The sequence below is a fragment of the Maylandia zebra genome, linkage group LG15 (genome assembly GCF_041146795.1).
Source record: "Maylandia zebra isolate NMK-2024a linkage group LG15, Mzebra_GT3a, whole genome shotgun sequence".
In the NCBI taxonomy this organism is placed as follows: Eukaryota; Metazoa; Chordata; class Actinopteri; order Cichliformes; family Cichlidae; genus Maylandia; species Maylandia zebra.
Window position 1 is genome coordinate 34266851 of NC_135181.1, and position 27565 is coordinate 34294415.

Consider the following 27565-nt stretch of genomic DNA (forward strand, 5'->3'; position numbering starts at 1 on the left):
GGGACTCCCCCAGAGGAGGCGGTGGGGCTTGTTTTCTCCCTCTGGCAGGGCTCTCTGTTCGTCCGCCGCAGGGAAGAGAGGGCAGAGGGAGGGACAGAGGAACGATGGCTGCCGGAGGAGCAGGATGCGGGGATACGGTAGAGGAATATCGGGCCGAGGTGGAGCGCCTGACCCGGGAGCTGGCGGAGGCCAACCGCGAGAAGATACGGGCGGCGGAGTGCGGACTGGCGGTTCTGGAGGAGAACCAGAGCCTGAAGCAGCAGTACGCCGACCTGGAGGCCGAGCAGGAGGCGCTAAGGGTGGAGCTGGAGCAGCTGCAGGAGGTGGGGTCAGCAGGGGTATGACTCCTTACTCGAAATCCATGCACTGATCTGATTAGCGTGAGGCGTTTCTGACAGCACCTTCTCACCTGCACCCGCTGGAGGATGTTATGAGCTCACAGGGTGGTTCATTAAAAAGCCTGTCTGTGCACACTTCACCTGTAGTCACACCTGCTGGACATGCCAGCTCTTTAGCCAATATGGCTTAGCTTGTCAAAGATTAAAGACAGTACTGTAATACAGGCTAGTTGCTTTATGCTCTTTATTTAATCTGTTTTTAAATCAAGTCATTATATTTCACACACTACAAACTTTCTGGGCAAAATACTAAATTCCCCTCATACACCCACCATTTCTTTATATCATGCTTCCAAGGAGTCTGGTTTTCTTGTCATTTTTAACTGGTTTCAGTAGTTCTTAGCTTTCTCATGGGCTTTTTTGGACAATGTCAGCTTTTTCCACTCATCTTCACTCCAGTCCTTGTACCTGACGATTTTCAGAGGAATGGTTTTTGTTTTTAAATCCATTTAACACTGACTTATGAATCATTCGAACATGAAAAGACACCCTATGACTACACATAACAGGCAACTTTTCAAAGAACCAGTTTAAATTGTATCTTTAGGAATTTGTATTGCAGGCTGCTGGAAACAAAACACATTATTATTACATAGGCTGGTACTTTTATGGTGCTGTTGTTGAGCACTCACAGGACTTCCTGCTGCAAGTCTCATTTACTCAATCCCATACATACGCATTCAGTGCTTTAATCTATGCCCAAGCATTTTTTTAACATTCACTCACACTCAAATTCCAATAGATGCATCAGGAGCAGCTCAGGGTTCAGTACATTGTCCAAGGTTAATTGTGGGCACAAGTAGGACTGGAGGAGTCAGGAGTCAATCCACTGACCTGCTCCACCACCTGAGCCACACCTGCCCATTTCTTTGTTTGCATCTATGGAAAATGTCTTTAAGAAATAGGAAAAAATACAATACAACAACGCTGAAACCTCATAAACCTGTTTGCGTTTGTGTCCATATAATGAACATGAGATTAGTATTCACTCTCCTTCAATCTCAGGGTAAATCAGAGAGGTCTACATATTAAAGTGTCCTTGGGCAGGATACCAAATCCCCAAATTTCCAGTCCGTCACTGTCTGAGTGGCAAAGTTGAAGCATTTATGGCAAAGAATAAAGGGCTATATCAATGTGTGAATGTGGCTTTTTGTAGAAAAGCACTTGGAGTGGTCAGTAAGACTAGAAGAGCTTTATATAAATCTCAGTCAACATACCAGATATAGTAGCAGTGTCCAGGCTGGGCGAAGTTTCTCCATTTAGAGTTAAAAAACGGTGCAGGCTACACTTCTGGTTGTCCCCTTCTTTTTAAGTTTCAGCTTTGCAACCATACTCCCCATGGACTTTGGTTTCCTTCATGCTAGTTGGCAGGTGGTGCAGTGGTTAGCACTGTTGCCTCCTGGCAAGAACAACCCCAATTTGACTTTGTGGAATCTTTGCGGAGTGTGGTGTGGTGGAATTTCCATGTGTTTGTCCAAAGACACGTAATTAACCGGGTTAGGTTAACTGGTGATTAGGTGTTCACTCATAATCGACTGGTTTCTGTCTCTCTGTGCTAACCCTGCATCAAGCTAGTGGCCTGTCCAGGGTGTACACCGCCTCTCGTGTTATTGGGACATTTCACCACGTGTAGGTTGTTTGTCTTTCAAGACTTTTAAGTACTCAGCTTTACTACTCAATATATTTTATAGAATTATGTAATTCTGCATGGGGTTTTTATCCACACTGGAGCTTAATGGTGATAATGATTCACCTCCAGTGAGTCTCATAGTCAGTCTCAGGGATAATTTTGGGATTGTGTAATTTTTCTGACTTACATTTATTGGAGAGCTACTGTATGCTAACACCAATCTGCCAGTTTGTGAGAATGTGTATGTGTCCATGCGACTCCATTAATTTAGAGAATATTTAGGTTTCTATAAGGAATTTCAAGTGACCAGGCTACATCTCTACTGCATCTATTTCTCTTCTGTCTTCTTTTTAAAAATACATTCAGGACAGAGATGACCTACAGGAGCAGGACTGAATCCATGATTCATTTTTGTGTTTTTTACAGTTTGTCTTGATGCATGCTCAATCATCTAGCATGCATCAAGAAATTCTAACCCACTTTGGCAAGGACAGCCTAAATGTGTATGTCAGTATGAGCAAACAGCACGTAAGATGGTGATTACAGGAACCACATGAGATTCAGCCTCAGATGCAGACAGAACAGAATCAACTTTTTGGGATATTGTACAGTTGTTTTCATTGCTATGAACAGCAACAATTAAGACTAAGTTAGCGTGTACTAATAGCAGCACAAGTTAGCATTGTGTTTGTTGTCTTCAGGTTGCAAAAAATAATTCTCATGAAATTTTAACTTTTTGGAGCTAATGTTTAGAGCAGGGCGATATGACCAAAAATATTTATCATACATTTGAAAATTTGCGATAACGATATAACTGACGATATAATTGACACTAGACAAAATACTTTACAATTCCTCAACTTTATTAGTGCAAAAAAAACAAAAACCCATCAATGTATTTTCACTTAAACAAGCAGCTTTTTTTAAGTGCATTAAAGTTATAGAAAAATGTAACAGTGCAAATGCAAATTCCTTGGTGACAGTTTAAACAAAAGGCATTTCCAGTGGAAATTGGCCGACATATCCTCAGCATAACCATGTATAATATCCACAAAACTTAAAAAGAGGTTATACACACACAATACGGTAATATTATGTTGAAGCACAGTACGTATCACTCCGCGAGGCTCCGCCTACGATAGCCGTAATGCTCCGACAATCCATCAAGCGGTGCGGGTTCGTAGCTTAGCAAAGTCGTACTGAAACATTTGACAGATTTTCGAGCGCCGTGTACATAAAATCATTTCCAGGTCAGTAAACACAACCAGAATTCATACATAAGGCACACGGGATTATAAGGGGCACTGTCGATTTTCAGAAAAATCAAAGGATTGATTTTAAGTGTGCTGTATTTTCCAAAAAACATGGTAATAACGACGGCCCGCTAGCATGCGCTACCAAAAATAGTGCTTTGTTGTGTATCTGACGGATGAAAGGCAAACCAGTCCCACACCACTGAAGTTGCAGCATTTTTACAAACCAATTCTGGTTCATCCGTTTCATTCAACGATCCACTTTCGCTCTTCTCATTCTGCATCGCCGCCATGTGCGTATGTAAACAAAGGCACTGCGCATGCGCGTTTTACCCATATTCTATGGCGATATTTCATTTTCCTATCGTTGCCCAACATTATACCGGTATTACCGTGAACGGTATGATATAGCCCAGCCCTACTAATGTTGTTTCCTATGACCATGCTTGAATAAATCCACTCCTAAGTGTTAATTCAGGCAATCCCTCACACATTTTAAAGTTTGTGTTAAGTGGCCCAAGAACACAGGAAACCATCCTGGACCAGGACATCACTGAGATTCTGGACAGTCGGAGGTGCAACCTGGCAGTGTCAGATGCAGTGAAATATGACGTCCCTTAGGTGTTCTTGCAGATTTAGCTCAGGCAAGCATGGGGGGCAGACATTGTCATAAATTCATTCATCCTCCAGGACTGCCTGCATGCTCTCATCCAGGGCTGCAACTATTCATCGAGTAAATAGTATATATATAAATATAAAATTTAGCATTTAAGTTTTTTTATTGTTTTTTTTTTCTTAACAGATGTCTTATGCTGGTAAACTTTAAAACATTGCAACTTCTAAAATGGAACCCAATTAGCAGTTCATTCTGAATTTTTTTCTCTTTTGAATATTTGCTATTACCCATCAAAGGTTGATTCTGTTCATCTGTACGTAGTGTTTTCATTGGGGGAAACGTTTCGTCACTCATCCAAGTGACTTCTTCAGGAGACTTCTGGAGACTGAAGAAGTCACTTGGATGAGTGACGAAACGTTTCTCCCACTGAAAACACTATGTCCAGATGAACAGAATCAACTTTTGGAGATTTACTTACCTGGATGATTGAGCATGCATCAAGACATTCATTATTGCTCATCAATAAAACAAAAGTATTTCTTATCTGATTATTCGATTCATTGATGGAATAATTGATAGATTATTTGGTTACTAAAATAATTGATAGCTGCAGCCCTAGTCTCCTCACATGAGGGTATGCATTGTCATGTCCGTGGAGGAAACCAGGATCCACGTCACTAGCGTAGTCTGACAGTTAGACCTAATAAGATGACCTAAACCAGCTTATTTTAGCGTAACTAAGGGATGAGTCAGGGTCACTAACTATAGTGACCCTGACTAAAAAGCAGAGAGTGTGGAACCAGCTCCCAAATCCAAACTGGGAGCTGGTTCCACAGAAGAGGGGCCAGAAAGCTGAAGGCTGTGCCTCCCATTTCACTGTTAAATGTTCAAGGAACCACAAGTCAGCCAGCAGTCTTAGACTAGGGTAATATGGTACTATGAGATCTGTGAGGAGACTTGAGATTTAACAGGGAGTCAATGAAGAGAAGCCAATTTGGGGGAAATATGCTCTCTCTTTCTAGTCTATATCAGTATTTTGGATCAACTGAAGGTTTTTCAACAAGTTGTAGGGCAGCCCATTAATAATGAATTACAGTAGTCCAGCCTAGAAGTAATAAATGCATGAACCAGTTTTCAACGAATGATGAAAGCGGATATTTCTAATTTTAAAGATATTGCTCAAATGCAAGAAAGCAGCACGCCCATGTTGGGATGACTTCTTTGTGTGTGTGGCTGCTGAGTTCCTATCCATCTACCTGCACCCGTGAAATTAAATTAGTTGCCTGAATTGTATTTTTTGTCACACTTGACTTTTGATAGAAATGTAATTCCATACTCTTCCTATCGTTTTCCTACGGTGTGCCATAAGGTTCCATTTCGGGGGTTTTACTGTTTCTGTTAAATCTGCTCCCTATGCAGGACATTTTAATCATTGGTATTTGGATGTCATCACTATCATTTTTTTATACTCACATAATACAAACAGGATATCTGTAAGAATATGCACAATGTACCAGAGGTGTGGACTCGAGTCACATGACTTGGACTCGAGTCAGACTCGAGTCATTAATTTTATGACTTTAGACTTGACTTGAAAAAATGTTCTAAGACTTGTGACTTGACTTGGACTTTTACACCAATGACTTGGGACTTGAATTGGACTTGAACCGGTTTACTTGAAAAGACTTGATATTTTACCCCAAATATAAAATTTAACATGCATATTATATGGAGATTGAAAATGTGACGTCATTCACGGGTAGAACCGCAAAGGATTCTGGGAACTCGTGGCAAGCGGTACTAGCGCACGCAGGCTTTCAATTAAAATCAGTCACACAGCGATAAAAAGAAACACAAAAATGTCAAGAAGCCGTTGTATTATTAACTGCAATAGCCGGTCGCATGACAGCCACGGGAAGCCGACGGGTAAAGAGATCGGTTGTTATCGGATTACGTCGTTGAAGAGAAATTGTTCGAGCCATGTTTCCGAAGTAACAAAGACGCGATGGATGGCCTGGATTGCAGCCATTCAAAGATCAAATATAACGTCCTAGAACACTCCAGCTCACAGGTTAGTCTGCTCCAAGCATTTACACGAAGGTCAGTCTGCTGTTGTAGTTAATGCGTCATTTTCATAACATAATTAGTGATATAGGTTACAAGCAAGTCTGGCGCTGAACAGAAATTGTCGCGCTATGCTCCTTTATTTATTGTGCATAAATAGTGAATTGTCCTGACACAATATTGCGTTTCGCTTCTGTTATTACCATGGTACATTGACAAAAACATATACTTTTATTCACAGGATAAAACAGGTTTTTTGTATCACTAATTGCCCAGTGCGATTACAGCATACAATATTATTGTCACTGCTACATTTCTGTAATGCGAACCAGAAATTATTTCCACTACTAATTAATTACCGTTGAGCTCAAAGGTCCTATTAATAAACGGTTAATGAATGTGTATTTATGAAGACGATTTGTGAGACTGGTAAACTTATGATACGTACGATGGTCTTTCGTTCTACACGGTGCATTTCAAGGTCCTGCACCCATCCGTCGGTAAACTGTACCTGGGCTTGTTGCAGTGACCTGAAGTTACTAAACTTCATGAGTGTATGCACTCACTCCAAGAACCGTATAATTATAAATATGCATATAAATATGCTAAGATGAGATAGCTGACTTCATCTAACTAGCAAATGTTTTCCAGGCTACGTTGGTGATACAGTTTTTTTTAATGTGTATGATATTTTTGTCATGCGATTTTAAAGCTGGTCCTACAACCGCATCCAAGAATAACATGCAGCTTATCTCAGAACTGTCGGTGAAAATTATTCTTGGAGCTAAGTTTAATTGAGCTGCATTTTAAAGAGGTGCAATTTCACAATTTGTGTATATTTTCTAAGTTCACTATTTTGTCATGTGTTGAGAAAAACACAGATTTTAAAATTACATGGTCTAATATTTACATTTAGCATAACTGCAACATTATTTTTTCGTTTTTTTTTTTTAAAGACTCGAAAGGACTTGAAATTCAAAGTTTCAGACTTGTGACTTGACTCGGACTTTTACACCAGTGACTTGAGACTCGACTCTGACTTGCCTGACATTACTTGAGACTTGACTTGAGACTTGAGGATAAAGACTTGAGACTTACTTGAGACTTGCAAAACAATGACTTGGTCCCACCTCTGCAATGTACAATACTTGCAAAAGTCTTCTTATTTATTCTTCAGCACAACCTGAACACTGTCAGGCAGCTTTCTGTGATTTCTGTAAATAATACTTCAGGAATAGGTGTCCAGGGTTCATTCAGATCTCTTTGATGTTTCTGTCTTTTTCCTTCATTCTCTGTCAAAATGATGCCACGCTGCTTTAACAATGTTGAGGTCTGGGTTCTGGGCAGGGCATTTCAGGACTGATGGTGTTCTTCTATGTCCCTTTTCTTCTATGAATGTTTTTTATTGCACTGGCAATGTTGTTGATAAGGTGCTGGTTAACAGGTTTGCACAGTAGTGTTAAGGTTTTAGGCAAAAAAAGTACTCTGATGCTAAGAGGTCAGAAACAAACACCGCATGTCTTTTAATAGTCAGCCTGAGTGAATGGGATATGTGACAAGTGAAGCAGAGGGGAAAATGCAGTGAGTTCATTAGTGTAGCTGATGAGGCTAAAAACAGAAGGGGACCGAGTGCAGTTATCCTCTGTGATGTCATGCAGCCAATGGCACCCCTCCCTTTATAGTCATCAGACACTGCCATCCTTACTCACCTAATGTTGTGGGATGGATCCTTTCACTCTGCAGGTGCTTTGGAAGAAAAGTCTTTATGCTGGCAAAAATCAGTTAGTAGAAAGTAATTCTCATCCAGGAGGAGCTTTGCTTGAAAATTGCTGAGATATGATATATATAGATATATAGATATATAGATCGAGACGCTGCAGTGACTTGTTTTTGGCCTCTATTTCTGATCTCTGTCAGTTGTGGAAGGAACAACCAAAACTGAGTTGCTCTTAAAAACAGCCTGGAGGTCTAAATGATGCATGCCTGGACAGGGTTTCAAAGCATCCGCACAAAAATGGAGAGGATGTGATGAATTATTCATTAAGTACGGGCCTATGATGAGTCCAACCCGGTGACAGCTTACTGTAACACATAATGATGTTATCTTGTTAAGCAACCTCAAGAGATTTGGTCACAGCAAATGCTTAAAAACGACTTATTTTTGCATTCTGAAGTCAAAGTAATTATGATGGAGGCAAAGAAGGTGAGGTAGAGTCATGTGAAGAAGAAAGTAAGCCCTCGTTCACTTTAAGGTTTTATTTAACAGGACTTAATAAGACTTCTGGGCCCAACACTGCGTTTAATAAGGCTTTTGTGTTTTTAACATGTTTTAATGCTTCGTATCCTGTTCTATTTAATCTCAAAAAGCAATACGTGTCATTTAGACCCCATTCCCACAAGACTGCTCATCAAAGTCCTACCATTAATTAATGCTTCAATCTTAAATATCATCAATCTAGAGCTGTAGCTATCAGTTATTTTAGTAATAGCATCACACTCATTTTAACAATTCTTAACAGAGATGGATTGATCTAGGGCTGCAAAGATTTGAATAATTTGAATAGCTTTATTATAAAAAAAATCACTTTTGCAACAAATTGGAATGTGAAGAAAAGTGAACTTCATAGCTGCTCCATCCACTGCCATTTGTTTCATACAGTAAATGTACAGAAGTAAGGCTGCATTAAAACATACAGAGGAACTGTCACCTTAGTCTGATACAATGTTTAAATTAGGTCACTTGCTGAAGGCTCACGGCAGTAGTTAAACCATTGCCAGAACTCAGTTCAGCGTCAGATACTGTTGACCATAATATTTTATTAAAGCGATTAGAGCATGCCGTAGGTATTACAGGTACTGTGCTGCAGTGGTTTTTATCATATTGATCTAACAGACTCCAATTTGTTCATGTAAATACAGAATCCTCTTTATACACTAAGGTTAATTATGGAGTTCCACAGGGTTCAGTGCTAGGACCAGTTCTGTTTATGTTACATACGTTTCCTTTAGAAGACATAGCATATACTGATGATACCTAACTTTATCTGCCCATGAAGCCAGATATCAAATACCAATTAGTCAAACTGAAGTAATGTCCTAGAGACAAAAAAGAGCTGTGTGACCTTTTATTTTCTGCTTCTAAATTTAGATAAAACAGAGGTTCTTGTACTAGGCCCTAAAAATCTTAGAAATATGGCCACTAATCAGATACTTACTCTGGATGGTAAATAATAAATAGATAGTTAAATGGACCGGGTCTCATGTAGCACTTTTCTATTCTATCTGGCATGCATTACCTTGGTCTCTACTAATTGCGTTAAAGTACATGAAACAATATAAAAATAAAGGATAAAAAAAATCTTGTTAATCACTCATGTATCATTTATACAAGGTGAAAGGGACTTTCATTTTTGTACCTTTCTCCCCAGGTAAAGTCAAGAGAAATAATCCTTTCCCCTCCTGTCCTGTTCCAGGCATTCGGCCAGGCATACTCCACCCAGCGTAAGGTCGCAGAGGACGGGGAGAACAATGAGGAGACACTGCTGCAGGAGTCTGCCACCAAGGAGGCCTACTTTAGGGGTCGTCTCCTGGAGCTCCAGTTGGAACTGAATCACAGTCGAGTGGCTGCCTCCAGTGCACAGGCTGACAGCGAGCACCTGAGCAGCCTGCTGCAGGAGCTCAGGGAGGTACGGTACAATCATAAGGCTCTCATATTTAATAGAGATACTTACTCTGGACGTTTAGACTTATGGATAACTTGATAGAGTGTTTTTAAAGTGTCATCAAAATCATGATCATGGCATGTTTAATAAGACTTGAAATTCGATCACATTCTCATCAAGAAAGTGACTACCGAGTTCATGGACAAGGGGCTGGAAGGGCTGTTTTGTCAGAGACTTCAGTACAACCAGACTTTAAAAACCCTTTACATACAGTCATGACCAAAAGTTTTGAGAATGACTCAAACATTGGTTTTCAGAAACTTTCCTACTTCAGTTTTTATGATAGCAATTTGCTATGATTTCATTACTCCAGAATGTTATGAAGAGCGATCCGACGAACTGCAAAGTCTTTCTTTGCCATGAAAATGAACTTGATCCCAAAAAAAGCCTCCACTGCATTTCATCGCTGCCATAAAAGGATCTGCTGAGATCCTTTCAATAATCTTCTCGTTAACACAGGTGAAAATGTTGACGAGCACAAGGGTGAAGATCATTATGTCATGCTGACTGAATTAGAAAAGCAGACCGGAATTGTTAAAATGAGTGTGAGGCTTGAAATCATTGTTCTTCCTGTTAACCATGGTTACCTACAAGAAAACACGTCATTGTGCTGCATAAAAAGGGCTTCACAGGCAAGGATGTTGTTGCTACTAAGATTGCAGGTAAATCAACCATTTATTGGCTCTTTAAGAACTTCAAGGAAAGAGGTTCAGTTGTTGTGAAGAAGGCTTTAGGACGCTCAAGAAAGTCCAGCAACGACCAGGACTGTCTCCTAAAGATGATTCAGCTGTGAGCTCAGGAATTGCAGCAGGCAGGTGTGAGTGTAACTGCACGCACAGGGAGGCGAAGATTTTTGGAAGATGCCCTGGGTTCAAGAAGGGCAGCAAAGAAGCCACTCTCCCCAAAAAAACCATCAGGGACAGACTGATATTCTGCAAAAGGTACACGGAGTAGGCTGCTGAGGACTGGGGTGAAGACATTTTCTCTGATGAAGCACTTTTCCAATTGTTTGGGGCATCTGAAAAGGTAGGCGCTACCATCAGTCCTGTCTCGTGCCAACAGTAAAGCATCCTGAGACCTTTCATGTGGGGTGCTGCTTCTCATCCAAGGGATTGGGCTCTCTTAGTATTTTGCCAAAGAACACAGCCATGAATAAAGAATGGGACCAAAACATCCTCCAACAGCAACTTCTTCCAACCATCCAACAGTTTGGTGAAGAACAACACCTTTTCCAGCATGACGGAGCACTGTGCCATAAGGCCAAAGTGATAACTTAAGTGGATTGGGGAACAACGCACTGAAATCTTGGGTCCAGGGCCAGGAAACTCCCCAGACCTTAATCCAATTGAGAACTTGCGATCGATCAATCCTCAAGAGGCAGGTGGACAAACCAAAACCCACTAATTGTGACAAACTCAAAGTGTTGAATATGAAAGAATGGGTTGCCATCAGTCAGGATTTCGCCCAGAAGCTGATTGACAGCATGCCAGGGCCAATTGCAGAGGTCTTGAAAAAGAAGGGACAACATTGCAAATACTCAAAACTTTTAACCACGACTGTATATGAGCTTCATTCTCCATTTTTTTTTATGTCAGTTTTTCATGGTTTTGTGTGGAGATATACTGTAATCCATCCTTCACCTTCCCTCTTTTAAAAATTTCATCCTGCAAACTCTAAATACTGGTTACATTACCTTCCTTTGTGAGAACTGTGTCATAAGCAGCTCCAGCTCTCATTTTGTGCTGTCTTAGCAGAGCAATGAGATGTTGGAGCTACAGCGGACCCGAATGCGAGAAGAGATCAGAGAATACAAATTCAGAGAGTCACGGCTTCTCCAGGACTACACCGAGCTGGAGGAGGAGAACATCTCTCTGCAGAAACTGGTGTCAACCCTTAAACAGAGTCAGGTACAGACAGTGCTCAAGTAACGTCGTGAAACTGTTTCAAAGTGTATGTATGATGCTGAAGGTCATTAGACTTTAGCGCTGTCTTTGACTTATTAGCTACAGTTACCAGACAGTTATGTATATTCCCTGCTGGCTCAGATGTCAATCAAAGGTGTACTTATCTACTAAGAGGTCCAAAAGTTAAAGAAGCACAATTCATCTAGCACAAAGAAAAGATTACCCTTCTATGTCCCTAGCTGCTGCTGACAGCCCTCTGTCTTTCTGTATACTTCTTTTCTGAGTGAACTCTGAGAATCCATCCATTAGTTAGTGTTCTTACCCACTTAACCAGCAACAATTGCAGGGGAGTCAGAAGCCTGTCCCAGCTTTATATCAGGTATGCCCACGCAGATGACAATATGTGGTCAGGCTAGAGCAAACAGGTGGTCCTGGGTCCAAAACTTCCAGGGCCTTTCTGCATCTGTAGATTTTCTCCTTGTCATCTAGTATTTTATCACAATCCAAACATATGGATATAAAAGAAATGAAGCACACAAAGTGATTTAGAATATGGGCGAAGATGAGATTTCTTCATAATCTCCGATTCATTTCACTTTCCTGTGGAACTTCCAGTTTGACAGGTAAGACATTAAGATTAGTCAGACGCTGAGCATGTGCAGCATTTCAGTATTCATCCACTGTCAGGCCAATGTCTGTGGATTCACTACATTGTATTATGGAGAATCTTCAATCAGTCAGTCACTACGGTTGGTTTTTCTACCTGTTCAGTGTTAAATGACTAGGAGTGGTTCTCCTCATATTTACATCACCGATTTTTTTTCTGTGGCAGTCTCTGATTTCAGGTCATCCTCTACCTCCCTTACTTACGGTGTCCCTCAAGGTTCGGTTTTGGGGCCTTTATTGTTTTTAATATATCTTCTTCCCCTCCAACATATATTGAGCCCCTTCGAGGACATTTCCCATCACTGTTATGCTGATGAAATTCAATTCAATGATTTTCTTTTTCATTGAAACGGAGCAAATCTAGAAGATACCATCCTGTGCTCAATCAGTCGCTGACTGGTCCGGCGTCCCTCAGCTGGTTCAATAGACTTCCCGCGGAAGTAACCACAGGTTCCAACAGCAAACCATCTGTGTGGGTTACCATGCTTGAATTTGCTTGACAGGAGGTTGGTTCCCTTCTTCCAAGGCCAGGGCCTGTAACAAGAGGTGTTTTTGTGTTTGCTGTGCTGGTGCAAAGGTGAAGGATTGGAATCAGAGATAGAGACCCTTTCTGGCAGCAGTCATAATGAGAAATGTCAGCTCTGCCCAACAAAAGTGATAATCTAGAGATATTGGTGAAAACTCAGAAAGTATACTGTGGTGTAAATGAGACGCGGCGGGTCCAGGGATCATAGTTTTGAGCCATTTTATTTAAATCACATCACACCACAACTCCCACCAACCCCCGAGTCCCTGTGTTTTAACTCGGCGGGCTTGATTAAGGATGCCGTGCAGGTGCGTCCACCCTCGCTGCACGGCACCGCAGGCCACGCCCGACCACATATACCGTCAGTGCTCACTCATGTTTTTCTGAAACATGGTTGAATCAGTACATCTGAGACCAATGTGGATCTGCCTGGTTTCACCCACATATGGGGAGATAGCTACTGGCAAAACAAAAGGTGGGGGTTTGGCTTTATTTGTGAACTGTCAAGGAGAAGATGTTCAGAATACTTTATTGATCCCTAGGGGATTTATGTTGGTTATAGTGCTCCAGTCCAAACAGTAAGAATAACAGACAATACAGGAAGTAAGAAATAGCACAATATATACATTTAAGTCACTTACTGATTAATATCTAAATAAGAAAGAAGAGCATGTGCAAAAAGGGTGTAGCTATTGCAGTATACAGTGTGTTAGGTGGATGAGTTGTACAGGGAGATGGCCACAGGCAGGAATGACTTCCTGTGTCGTTCAGTGGTGCTTTTTGGTAATCTCAGTCTCTCACTGAACGTGCTCCTGTGGCTAGCCAGCATGTCATGGAGTGGGTGGGAGGAATTATCCAACATTGGCTTTATCTTGGACAACATTCGCCTCTCCGACACCACCTTAAGAGAGTCCAGCTCCATCCCCACAACATTGCTGGCCTTGCAGATCAGTTTATTGAGTCTGTTAGCATCAGCAGCCCTCAATCTACTGTGGCATGTGACCACAGTAACAAAACCTGCTTAGCCTGGTGAGTGATACCAGCAGCAGGAGGAATGTGTTTTTTACAAAGTTGGACCTACTTGTCACTCTGGGCATCAACATGCCTATCTAAGCTGAAGTATTTAGATTTGCAATTGCACAAAATATATGCATAAAGGTTAGAATAAATATATATTGTGTTTACAAACATTTCAAAGCAATTTTGATTTTAATATATATTAATCACCTAAACAATGTAGCAGCAACTCAAAATAAAGGTTCATACATTTGAATGTGAATGTCCACTCTTGTTCAGGTGGAGTATGAAGGCCTGAAACATGAGATCAAAGTTCTGGAGGAGGAGACAGAGCTGCTGACCAGCCAGTTACAGGATGCACTGCGTTTGAAGGACATCTCAGACGCCCAGCTGGAGGAGGCGCTGGAGTCTCTGAAGAGTGAGCGTGAGCAGAAGAACCACCTGCGAAGAGAACTTGTTCACCACCTCAGCATGTGTGATGTGGCCTACACTGGGAGTGCAAATCTAATATTCTCCTCAGCACCGCCCAGTGGCACTGCTACCCCAACTACTCTGCTCTCCCCAAACACAGAGGAGCCAACAAGGTGGATATCACACCTACAAACACAGGCACACAGACCTGTCTCCTCGACCCAGTGCATTCAGACTGTAATGTACAGAAATGGGAGAGTAAGGGGGGGTGCAGCAGTTACTAATTGGTCACTGGCCACAGCTGCTTGTGTTCAAAGGTCGTTGCTTACATGAAGTTGCTTTAAAACTTTTCTTCTTACTGTTATTGACACTATAGCTTGTGACAAGACACTTTCTGCTCTAATCTGCCAGATGTAACGGTCACCTTCAGAGTGGCTCAGGACCAGTGACGGCTGTGGGCTCAGCGCTCAGGGCTAATGGAGAGTGCAGAAGGCAGTGTCTGAAAACTGAGGGGGCCGCCACATCAGACCTACTTACTGAGATGAACCTGACAGAGATTCAGAAGCTCAAGCAGCAGCTGATAGCGGTACGTTCCAATGATATCATCCTGACATGTAGACTAAGGAAGACAGTCAGTTTAATAAATGTAATAGTTTATGTCAAAGTAAATTAATTTACTTCTACAACCGCACCCAGTCTGCTTCACATTACCAGCAGTGAGTCAGACTGCTTCGTCACCAGTTCTGTTCAAGGCATTTAGGAACAGGCTTTTTAGGAGCAGCCAAGCCGTGGACTGTTTGGTGGTCTCAGGATCTCGTCTCTGCTATTTGGAGATGATGGTTCTGTTGGGTTCATCTGCCCCCAGCTTGCACTGGAGTGCTGTGCAGCTGAGTATGAAGCAAGTGTGAAGAGAATCAGCACCTCCCAGTTTGAGCCCGTGGTTCAAGACCGGGAAAGCACAAAAATGCACGAATTTAAGGATGTTCGTGAGTGAAGGGTGAATGAAGCAGGAGATAGAAAGAATGAGATCATAGATATAAGCAGAAATTTGCTTCCTCTGAAGTAGGGTGTGGAGCTTAGAGTAGAGCTGCTACTTCCCCTCATAGAGAGAACCAGGATGCCTCCTGAGCATCTCGTGGGTGAGGCGTTCTAGGCTAGAAAAGTGGCAGACCCAGAGCATGCTGGAGAGATTTACTGACCCTGGGGGGATTAAACTGAGCACAAAAAGTGTTTGTTTAATATGACTAAAAACTGTGAGGATGATAAATAAGCTTTTGCGGAAAAATGTAGCATGTACTTTTTGAGGAAAAATGTAGCATGTACTTTGAATAAAAGTACAAAAAACCAACAACAAAAAAATCAGCTTTTCTTTGGATGACATAACTAATAATGCTTTAAGAAGAAATATATCTGGCTATTATTCCTGTTTTGCTGTTATGACTAGAGATGCACTGATGTCTTCACTCACTTACATGCCAACAGTGTAGCATGTGGCTCGCTGCTGTGCACAAAATGTGCATGAAACACACCGGTTCATAATTGGTCTTCTGGGATAACTGTTCCTGGCTGAAAACTGGAAATCAGTGCATCTGTGTGATTCTCAAAGTAAATTGTTCTTGTGGTCCCCAGGAAGCCCAGTTAGTAAGAATGTATGTGAAATATATCAGTGAGATAAGGGCTAGGCTAACAGCTAACGTCCACCTACGCTTTAGCCACCAACAGCCAGTGGCTTCCAGGTTGCAGCTTGCTGCTTCTGGGTTTGTTTGCACAGTTGCTGATGAACTTTAGTTTGAATTAGTGCTGGACAATCTCATTCTGGTGGCAGACAAGGAAACATTTCTAGGTGTCGCTTAGATGATGATGGTGTCAAACATGGACACAAGTATACACGGCCTTGGCGGCAAGTACCGGCTCAGAACAGTTTCTTCCTGAACGGGTTCTAATTCACATCTTCACATCAGTAGCAGCGTAATCTTTGGTTTTCCCCTTTTAATACGTTTAGATATTAAAACGATTTTTTCCAGAAGATGGTCAGATTGTGATATCTGTGCTACTGTCACTGAATTACTTCCCATTTAAATGTTGTGTTTTTATTTTCATTTAAACAGCCTCTCAGTTTTTTCAGAAATGGGATTGTGGTTGCACCTCTTATCTTTTTACTTTCTTACAACGATTATGTTGACATCACTGTAACCTCAGAAACTGCAGTTTATTAAGTCACGCGGGATACGGCTTTCCTTAATCATGCACTTGGCTTCTTCAGGTTGAACATGAGAAAGCAGCACTGATGACGAGCCTGCAGGAGTCCCAGACTCAGCTGCAGCACACCCAGGGGGCCCTAACTGAGCAGCACGAGAAGACCCTCCGCCTGAGCCAGAAAGTCTCTGCTCTCCGCTGTCTTCATCGAAGGGTCAGCCAGGAGGCTTGTAGCAGTCCCACCTCTCAACTCAACTGTGAAAGTCTGCTGGTGCTGGATAGAGACGATGAGGCTGAGGAGGAAGGAGAAACTGCAGAGGAGAAGAGTAAAAGTCTGGTATTTTCATACCAAACTCCCAGTCTGGAGATCTTGCAGTGCAAGTACCGTGTGGCTGTGACAGAGGTGGTGGAGCTCAAGGCAGAGTTAAAAGTGCTCCATGAGAAGCTTGCTCAGTGTGTGGAGGGAGCTGTGGAGGAGAAGCCAAGGCAAAGGAGTCAGCTCCAGAAGCTGGAGAGGCAGGTTGCCTCTCTGGAAAAGAACTGCCGGGAGGGACGGGATAAGGTAACAAAGTCATACTGCCTGTTGTCATAGAGTCTGTTTCCTCTCCTCTCCTGTGAGTCTGTGAGAGTGAATGTTTCACATTCTCTATCTTTACACTGTGAACTTAATGTGAAGGTAAGATTAGTTTTGCCAGTTTCATGAATTTGTGTGTTGAGTGAATGAAACCTAGTGGATTGTGTTTGGAGGCCCTCTGCAGAGAGAACTGGCCTCCCTGTCTATCAGACTCGGGGGTTGGTGGCTGCGGGAGGACAGGTGGATGTGAAAGTATCACTTATTGCTTTCCAATGAATGTGGCTGCTGTTGTCTTTCTCTGAGAGGAGTGTTCAGTTCAAACAGTGTTCAGCTGTCTCTTCACAGATTTATATAGGTTTTTACAGTGGTTATACCAGCTAAGGCAGGATGGTGATGTCAGCTACAGAGTGCTGGTGACACCAGCTCCTGCAGTCATGCAACAAACGGGCTGCAAACCTGAAAACTGATTTGGCAAAGTTGTAAGAATAGTGCATGAGAATAAGGAAGTCGGCTCACAGATAGGTGGAGGAAAATGAAGGTAGTGGACAGATGGGGAATGAAAGCTGAAGCCGATATGCAGTATGTTTGAATGAAAGCAAAGAGATGGTTCTCTATTCCAGTTCTCAGATACTGAGTAACAGGGTGACACATTTATTATCTCTGTTCTGAAGGGAACAGCATTTGGTTACGAACAGCTAAGTAAACAACAAAGAGTTCATGGAAAGGATGAGGACACTGAGTAAAGTAAGGGGAGAAAAGCACTTACAATAATGTGGGTGAAGCACAGATATCAATGGTAAAGAGTAGGCTCAGTGGTAATGGTAGGAGCAGACTGGAATATACCAACTATCCTTCAGCTCATAGCAATGAGAAGGGTTTGTTTAACTCAGGGGTAGAAAACTCCAGGCCTCGAGGGCCGGTGTCCTGCAGGTTTTAGATCTCACCCTGTGTCAACACACCTGAATCAAATGATTAGTACATTAGCAGGCCTCTGGAGAACTTCAAGACAAGACTTGACAAGGACATAAAAGCCAAGCGGGAAAAGATAAGGGAGGGAGAGGGGAAAAAGATGCGTCCACCTCCACCAAGAGCCAAGAAAGAGAAAGAATTTCACTGAGAAACAGCTAGTGTTGAACTTCTGGGACATCAATCAATATTCTGCTTTTTGTTTTTTGGGGGACTACAATTTCAGTTTTGTTTTTTTGTTGTTTTTTTATTTTATTTATTTATTTAGGACAGTGCATGTTAATGAACATAAATGTAAAAAAAAAAAAAAATTACATGAATGTAAACATGCCAGATTATAGCCAAAGGCTAATTTCCATCTGTTGTCCTTAAACATAAAAAAATAGACATAATAATTCATAAAAATTCATCATTCATTCATAATAAAAACTCCATCACCAAACTTACACATACACACCATTCTGTTCCCAAATAAAACATTAAAACTATACAACTCATACATGATCACACACTTGATTTGTCCATAACCAGTTTTTAACCTTTGCCTTAAACAAATTGAGTGTAGAGCATTCTCTAATGGGTTGAGGAAGACTGTTCCACAGATGGCCTCCCTTAACAGAGAGGACGTTCTGCCCAAATGCTGTCCGTCTGTGGGGTATAAACAAGTCTCCTCGGATTGTAGCTCGAGTGGTCCTGTCTGAGCTTTCTTTATGCCTAATGAACTGCTTTAGTGGTGGTGGAGCAAGGGAGTGTAAGACTTTATATATTAAACTCACTCTTTTAAGTTTCACTAAGTTATTGAAGTTCAGTAATTTATGTTTTTTTTTTAACACATGACAGTGGTGGTGGGAAGTCGGTTTTTTGTCAAGTAGTTTTAAACTTCTTTTATAAATGTTTTCAATAGTTTTAGTGTTGTTGGACAAGCAAGTGACCAGGACGTCAAACAATAGTCCATATGAGAGATGATCATTGAGTAAAAATAAGTTTTTGCAACATTCATATTTAAATTATTACGTATATGATTAAAATTTCGATTATTAAATTTAAGTACCTGGGACACTTTATTTATGTGTCCCAGGTACTTAACAATTGTGCATATGTTAATTTTTTCTCATTTCCTTCTCCTCTCTTTTCAGATTTGTAGCCTGGAGTTTGAATTGCAGGCTGTTCAGTCAGCAGCCAATGAGAGCCAAGGGGCACTGAACGCAGCTCAGGATGAGCTGGTAACCCTGAGTGAGGAGCTCGCCCAGCTCTACCACCATGTCTGCCTGTGCAACGATGAGACGCCCAACCGTGTCATGCTGGATTACTACAGGTGTGACTGTTTTACTGCTCTTAGAGTATCCATGGAAATTCAAATAATAAATAAAACCACTCACATCATAGGTGTGTTTGTCTGTTCTATAAAAACTTCTTTAAAAAATAATATCATCTACGAGAGGCCTGGGAGCTTAAGGGTGAGGGTTTGGTGAGCATTGAGCTGTTTGCTTGCTTTCTTTTACTTGATGTCTTAGTTGAGAAAGAACAGGTTTAAAGCACCTATGACACTAAAGGTTCTGTTCCATTATCTGTTCTATTCTTCCAGACAAGGCAGGGGCCTCAGGGGCCTTAGTTCTAGTCTCAAAGCCATGTGTACAGACAACAGCAAAGTTCTTCTCACACCACGCCTAGCCAGACGGCTTGCTGCTGTTGCTTCAACAACCTCAACTCCAGGAGAGTCGCGGACGCCCTCGGAGTCTCCATCCAAAGAGCCCTTACATGGAGGGAGCCGAAGAGTGGAGAAAGAGGTCCTTCAGGTGCCATCTGAGCAGAGCCTGCCACCTAGCACACCTCCAACCCGCTCACCTAGCATCAGTGCCTCTTCATCATCATCGTCATCTTCATCGCCAGCCATGGAGCCTGCTGGTGAGCTGCGCAGGGAGCCCATGAACATCTACAACCTCAGCGCCATCATTAGAGACCAGGTACATCTGCCTGTACCTCCTGATGTGCTGCTATATTGCCAAAGGTCTTTTCTCATCCCTACAAGCATTCAGGTGTTCCAAATACTTCCATGAACATGGGTGTATAAAATCAATCACCTGGGCATGCAGACTGCTTCTACAAACATTTTTTAAAGAAAAGGTCCTCACTATTAAATATCCCACAGGCAGCTGTTAGTGGTACATAACAAAGTGGAGGCAATCGGGATCAACAGAAAGTCAGTCAGAAAGTGGTACGCCATATAAAATCACAGAGTGGGCTCCGCGGATGCTGAGGTGCATAGTGGCTGTGGTTTCCAACTTTCTGCCGAGTCAATCGCTGCAGACCTCCAAACTTGTAAAGATTAGCTCAAGAACAGTGTGTAGAGAGCTTCATGGGATGGGTTTCCATGGCCGAGTAGCTACATCCAAGCCTTACATCACCAAACACAATTCAAATGCTATAAAGCACGCCACCACTGGACTCTAGAGTAGTGGTGACATGGTCCAATTCATGTTCGTGTGAAGGCAGATGAGCAAATACTTTAGGCAATATAGTGTTAATCGTTGTTCCTCCTCTCTACCACCTTCTTTTCTTCCGGCATAAGATGTGACACCTCCAGTGGTTTCCTTTTTTCTTATCTGCTCCTGTCTCCTCCCCAGGTGAAACACCTACAGCGGGCAGTGGACAGGTCACTGCAGCTGTCCAAACAGAGGACTGCAGCCCGGGAACTGGTTCCTCTCTTGGATAAGGATAAGGAAAGCTGCATGGAGGAGATCCTGAAGCTCAAATCTTTACTCAGCACCAAGAGAGAGCAGATAGCCACTCTTCGACTGGTGCTCAAGGCTAACAAACAGGTGAGTATGGAAACGTGATGGTTAAGTTATTATAGGCAACAATATTTCAATAATTTTCCATTGCTGACATTTCCCTACGTGTATTTAACAAAAAAGTAAAACCCCTCAGAGTTTTAAGCACCAACCCAACAAGTAGTGACATAAGCATGTAAATAAATGGTAAACGGACTGATTCTTATATAGTGCTTTTCTACTCTCTCATAGACAGTGAAAAAGAAAAGAACTGTTGGTTTGAATGGACGGAGCAGTTTGGTTTTTATGCTTAAGTGCTTTCTTTCTAACAGTCACAGATGCCAACTTCCCTTCTTCCTAAAAACTGGTTCTTGGACTTCCTCACATGTTGGCCATGTACATCTCACATTTGCTTTCTTCCTCTCCGTTATGCATATGAAACATATAAATGATATTTGCAAACAACTGATTACTGCTGTCCACTGCTAAATATTCTAGACAAATAGTCAAGGAAAGTCATTCTGAATCGGTATACATAATATACACTAAAACCCCTGTTATACGAGTACCTACTTGGATCAAGGTCATAGTACCTGATACCAGGTACCTGCTCAGCTGGGGTTCCAAGCGATTTGAGCAGGTACTAAAATGTGACTTCATGTCAATTGGCTGTCAGATAAGTGTCCATAAGAGGGTCCTGGAAACCCTATTGATCCTCTACCTAATCACACGAGCCAAGGTGTGAAAACAGGTGTGAATCACAATCAGCTAAGGTTTTGGATGAACCCATTGTGAAACCTAGCCCCACCCTATCATGTGATTTACTGAGGTCAAATGACCCAGGATGTGAGTGGGCGTTAAGGCGTCTGGGAAGGATCTCAAAACTGGATCATAGGTGGCAGACAGTTGGTGTCATAAGCCACCTCCTCTGTTCAAAGATGGTCGCTCACAGTGGACATAGATGGCTTCTTTTACTCCTCTTTCAAACCATCTGTCCTCTCTGTCCAAATTGTAAGCATTGGCATCCTCAAAGAGTGACCTTTGACCTTTAGATGCAGATGGACAGCCAAGTGTTGTCCTATGGAGGTGGCTCTTCTATGTTGTGCCATGTGTTTATGAAGTGGCTGTTTGGTTTCTCCAATGTAGAGGTCTGAGCATTCCTCACTACACTGTACAGCATACACTACATTGTTAAACTTGTCTTTGGGATGAACCAGTTTTTGTCTGACTGTGTGGCTGGTCTGAAGTACACTTGGATGTCGTGCTTTGAGAAGACTCTCCGGAGTTTCTCTGACAAACCTGCTACATAAGGGTTGACAGTATTGTTCCATTTGCCCTTCTGATTCTCCCTAGACAGAGGAACCTCTTAGGGACACTCCCAATAGGGCTTGAAAATCTGGAACTCTCCACAAATTGCTTTTAGAACTGAAGAAGCTTCTCGGATGAGAGGTGAAACGTCTTCAAGAAACTTAAAGTCCAGATGCTTTTCTTTCCAAGCTTTTTAGACTACGATGAACCTTCACAGACACTTCACAGTAATTCAAAACCAGTTTATCCAAGTAGGTACTAATGGAAAAGGGGCTTAATATACAGTCACTAATATGTCTGTGTGTTTAACTAGACAGCAGAAGTGGCTCTGGCCAACCTGAAGAGTAAGTATGAGGCGGAGAAGTCCATGGTGACCGACACCATGACAAAGCTGAGGAACGAATTAAAGGCCCTGAAGGAAGACGCCGCCACGTTCTCCTCTCTGCGAGCCATGTTTGCTACCAGGTCAGAGAACAAAACAGAACATACTGAAGCACAAACATTTCCAGAAACTCTTTGAGAATCCATGTGTTGGGTTAGTGCAGGGGTGTCGAACTCCAGGCCTCGAGGGCCAGTGTCCTGCAGGCTTTAGATGTGTTCTTGATCCAACACAGCTTATTTAAATGGCTAAACGACCTCCTCGACATGTCTTGTAGTTCTCCACAGGCCTGGTAATGAACTAATCATTTGATTCAGGTGTGTTGACCCAGGGTGAGATCTAAAACCTGCAGGACACCGGCCCTCGAGTCCTGGAGTTCGATACCTGTGGGTTAGTGTGTCAGGGAAAGCCTCTAAAGAATTTAACCAGGATGTAATAAGAAGTCCAGTCATTTCTCTTTCCAAGCTCCTTAGGATTACCATGATCTGGATGACCGAGCACCCACACAGACAACCAGGAATGTACTTCATTAATGTACTAATGTACATCACAGCCCAGCTCTATTTCTAAAGACAAACGGTCCAAAAACTCAGCTTTGTGTTTCCTCTCAGTCAACAGACTTTGTCATCTTAAAGAATAGGTTGATATTTCATGCATTTACATTTTCCTCATTTTACTTGTTTCAGTCTTTACAAATGTTCCACACAGCACCCAGCTGCTTTTATCTGGAGCTTATTAACTAGCATCACGTATCTTTTTCACCATACTCAAACTTAGACATTCCACCAGGTAATGTGTAGCTATCCAATTAGAGTGCAAACATCATCTGTCTTTCTTTCCACATTTTACATTTTAGTTCATTTTCTACACTACTCAAATGTCTGCTTTGTGCAGGTGTGATGAGTATGTGACCCAGCTGGATGAGATGCAGAGGCAGCTGGCTGCAGCCGAGGATGAGAAGAAGACTCTGAACTCTCTCCTGCGGATGGCCATCCAGCAGAAACTGGCCCTCACCCAGCGTTTGGAGGACTTGGCCTTTGATCAGGAGCAGTCCCATCGCACCCGGGGGAGCAGGTTGACCCGTGGAAAAACCAGCACCCCCAAAGTAAGTCCCTCGACTTTGACTACAGCCTCCAATCCTGCTCAAGGGTCCAGTCCAGCTTTGGCCCCTGGCAGCCTCCCTTCTATCAGCCCCACACCAGCTCTTCGCAATGATCCCTCTGACCACCTTAGCCCAGCCACTGCGGCTCTGGCCTCAGCTACCACCTCCCTCACCTCGCACGCATCCCCTCACAGTCCGTCATTACCATCGGTTGCCTCGCTGAGTGCCCCTCCAATGCCAGGGAGCCCCCCTTCTCTGGAGCCCCCCTCGCCTCCTTCAGCACAGACCCCACCCTCAACCCCTCTGAGGGTTTCTCACTCCCAGTGGACGGTTGGGGTGCGGACGTTTGTGGTCGACTCCCCCAGTTTCAGCGCCAACATCTCCCCTGCTCCCGCTCGCCCCTCAGGCCTATCCAGGCACTGCACTCCACACACTCACACCCCTCCTCTCTCCCCCACTACCAGGCCCACCCAGCCAGGATCTGCTCCCTCCTCTCCCTATCGGTCCCCTGGTCTGGGTCTCAGACGGTCCACGTGGAGCCCCTCACCTCGAACTCGTCCCCTGCCCAGCATGACACGCTCATCCGTCCTTTACACTCCCTCCTCATCCTCCCCTTACTCCTTCCCTTACTCCCCATCTTCTTCCCACAGCTATTCATCTGCCTATTACAGCTCCCCTTCTGCTTTTACCCCCTCTAGCTCCTACCTCACCTCTGGCACCTCCACTTCCTACAGCCATTCCTCACACTACACGCCCCTCTACCCCAGATTCTACAGCTCCTACAGGCCCCGGGAATGACGCTGTACTGCAAGTCTGTCAAAGGCTACTGCACTGAGCTCCCCGTTTCTAACAAACTGCAGCCCCCATAACGCTTCTCTTTTATCACCTAAGAGGGGGCTCACAGAAAGGAGGACAGACTGGTTTCCCGTTTCCTGTGCCTAAGCCGTGGCCAGTGGGTTCTGAATGTTCAGTGACTTTGCTCAGGGATTATATGGAGCACAAACGTCCCCGCCTTCTTTTATTCTGAGACTGCTGACTGGTTCACAGGACGACATTAACGAAGACTTTCCAAAGTTTTTAGCATTTAGATGAATCAGGTTGACTACACATTGACTGGACACTTACATGTTTAGATGGGGCTCATGACACATGAAACACTGTACTCTGTATTCAGTTTAATACTCACATTGATTGGTAGTCTGTCTCATATCCTCTAAACCGACACATTTTTGACACAGAGGAAGCAGTGTTTTTGCTGTGGGTCCTCTGTCCTAGACTACGGTGAAAATCCTCATGGCACAGATAATGATGCATAGCTTGGGCACTCAGTTACTCTCGTGGAGCCCACAGGTTGTGTGGACAATTGTCTACAGCTGCTCGTTTTCATTTCCTTCCCTCGCTGCAGGCCAGTGTACATTCTTGGGACACTCCTCCCGTTGTGGTCTTCTTTGTCCAGGGTGTTGCCATGATAAAGCTCATCCCTCAGTATTTTTTGTTCATCTCTAGCAACACCCAGTGTTCTTTTTTATATATAGCCATACACTCAGCTATGCATGTTCACTGTCCCTCCGCTTGCCTTTGAAAGGTCTGTGTAATTGCAGTTGAAGGCTGTTTGGAAGGTTTGGGATGGAGAAAATCTTTTAAGATGACCAGGAAGCTGGGATGAGGGACCTTAAACTGTATGATCACCGTATGATCAGTTGATACTATAGTATACCAACCGTACCATCTCATCTCATGTGTTCTTGTAGCCAACACACAGTTTTCTGGTTAAGTTTTTTTCCCCAAAGATTAGAGTTTTCGTTAAAAGGAAGAAAAAGTTTAATAATTTTATTAGTTGAAGACGCCACACATTTCTGATTTTTCTTTTCTGCGCAGTACTCAAGGCTGCGTCAGGCTCTCCAACCCATCAAATTTCAGATTTGCCTGAAACGATTCAAAGGGAAAGATACACTTCTGTGTGTTTCTTTTTGTCCATTTTTGGTCATTTTAGTAAAAGTCATCACATTTTGTGGCTAAAGAACGCAATGAAGGATGTTTTTCCTGCTGTGAAATGTCAAAACTGCTCAAATTTGACCTGAACAGTATGTGAGGGTTAAACAATATGAATTATGTGCCTTGTATACGAGAAATGTACAGAATACAGCAGCCCCCACCTTCAACACTGTGCTCTCTACAGGCCTCTAAATCTGATAGCAGAGACTGGACATCCAAATATTTTAGATTTTTCAAGGATCCATCATTCCAAGACCAATTTATAGTCTTTACCAGATATTTACCCTAAAAATGAATAACCTAGCTTAAGTTAATCAGTGTTCATTCCTTTAAGGATTTTTTTTTGAGGAAATCCTTTTCTCTGCATATTCTTTTTAAGAAGCGCTGACCCATGAACATAATCACAGAACACACTGCATGTATGGCATGGATATATAGGGAAGAGCACATTAGCTATTAACACATTAGTTAGTAGATCACTGTGTTGTTTTCTTGGAAAGCTACCATATCCTCCAGAACCATCATTGAATTCTTTCATGTATTTATTTTCCCTAAAATCACTTTTTCTGTAATATGCTGTCATAGACACTGAGCGGAAGTGATTAAGCATTACTCGGACTCACTCCTGTCATGGTAGACTTGGTTGTAATGGCATGCCAACAGTGTAGCATCTGTAAAAGAATGAATGATTTCAGCATAGCTGAGGGCTCACCTCACCAAAGTTAGTGAACCTGACATATGTTATTCAGCCTGGCATGAGTCATCCTGGAGCTGGATGACCTGTAGCATCATGGTGTGGTTTGAACTGGGAGAAGAGACTGGCTAAACCGAGTGAGTGAGTGAAAAGAAATACGCTTGTTAATCAAGGTTGATATCTGTTTTGAAACTGGCCTCTTGTGTAACCACTTCTTGATTGACAGATGATGTGAAGCTTCTTGTGATGTGAGTCTACTGACAGTTATTTTGAAAGATGCTTGACGGGCCTTAAAAATTCTGTTACACCTGATATCTCAGCAGGAACCAGCTGCACGGTACTTACAGTTTAGCCTGCTCTGGCAGCTTGCCTTCACCTGGACACAAACAGATAATGTGCTTCCTTTTACATGTTACTCCTCCTGTACCTCAGGCTAAAATGCTGTTCTTTACGTATTTGTCTTTGGCTTGGATTACTTTTAGTCATAATACTTTTTTTGGTCTGGATACTGTTCGTGAAAAAAATCTGGAGCCAAAATGATCAACTTTGTGTGGCCTGTCACTTGCTTTTTAGATTTAATTGATACTAAAAACAGTCAGAAACATAAATAAATAAATAAACGATTTGTTTGTTGCAGTGCCATTCATTGACAAAGCGCAGAGCCAAATAAACCAAGGAGCACCCCTGGGGTGTCAGGCCTTCAGCACACGCACCAGCAGTCGCCTTCTTTGGAGTGAGGATGTCTGAGTCCTCGTGTCTTTGTTACTTAACCATAACGTACAACAAAATGTGTCGTGCACTAGCATACACACTGAGTATTCACACGCTCATTAGACTGACTCACAGTCACAGCTTGGCCTTCTACAGACACCTGCCCTCAGCATTGTTAGTCTCTTCTGCCCATTGACTGTATGACAGCCTCCCTGTAAGGCCAGTTTACTGTGCTGGGTTTAGCATACAGGGCTTACAAAATAGAGACACAGCTTTCTGAGGTCAGTTCTTCAGGCACAGAGGTCACTCACTAAGGCACACAATAACAGTAATGTTTCCACACTGGTTACATGTAGCAGATTAAGAGAACGTCAAATCTTATCCACTGCGGTCCTTTCATTTCAAACACATTCACATTGTCCTGATCTAGAACAGTCATACTGCATTTCCTTCTCCACAAGCGTTCAGTTAGTTCATTACAGAAGTCATTTAATACATAAATATGTTTAGCTACTGTAAGCTGGGAAAAAGCAGACAAAAAATGTGACTTCTTACTCGTGTTTGTAGGGCTGTGTGCCAAATCATGCTCCAGGAGACAACTGTGTAGAAGATCACAGCAGAACAATGCTTGTACTGTTTTGTAGTCATGATGAATACTACAA

General features: G+C 42.7%; 1 protein-coding gene across 6 annotated transcripts; it reads left to right on the forward strand.

The window, feature by feature from the left end:
• The first annotated feature begins 104 nt into the window (after window positions 1–104).
• On the forward strand, window positions 105–27565 carry LOC101476182 (protein bicaudal D homolog 1). 6 transcript variants are annotated; one of them, XM_004564764.5, is made up of 11 exons: window positions 105–338; window positions 9435–9647; window positions 11435–11590; window positions 14076–14380; window positions 14619–14793; window positions 16471–16965; window positions 19080–19258; window positions 19529–19907; window positions 20568–20762; window positions 22336–22487; window positions 23296–27565. In XM_004564764.5, the coding sequence occupies exons 1-11, from the start codon at window positions 105–107 to the stop codon at window positions 24299–24301; spliced, it is 3489 nt and encodes a 1162-aa protein (XP_004564821.2). In that variant the 3' UTR covers window positions 24302–27565. The 6 variants fall into 6 exon arrangements, with proteins under 6 accessions (XP_004564821.2, XP_023008920.2, XP_004564822.2 ...); XM_023153152.3 differs by having other exon boundaries at window positions 11438–11590; XM_004564765.6 differs by having other exon boundaries at window positions 105–323.

Bases quoted from the DNA above. Each gene is read 5' to 3' on its own strand.
- LOC101476182 (XM_004564764.5), top strand. From the start codon at position 105: ATGGCTGCCGGAGGAGCAGGATGCGGGGATACGGTAGAGGAATATCGG. The intron at 339-9,434 runs GTATGACTCCTT...GTCCTGTTCCAG, and splicing joins AGGAGGTGGGGTCAGCAGGG to GCATTCGGCCAGGCATACTC. The intron at 11,591-14,075 runs GTACAGACAGTG...ACTCTTGTTCAG, and splicing joins CAACCCTTAAACAGAGTCAG to GTGGAGTATGAAGGCCTGAA.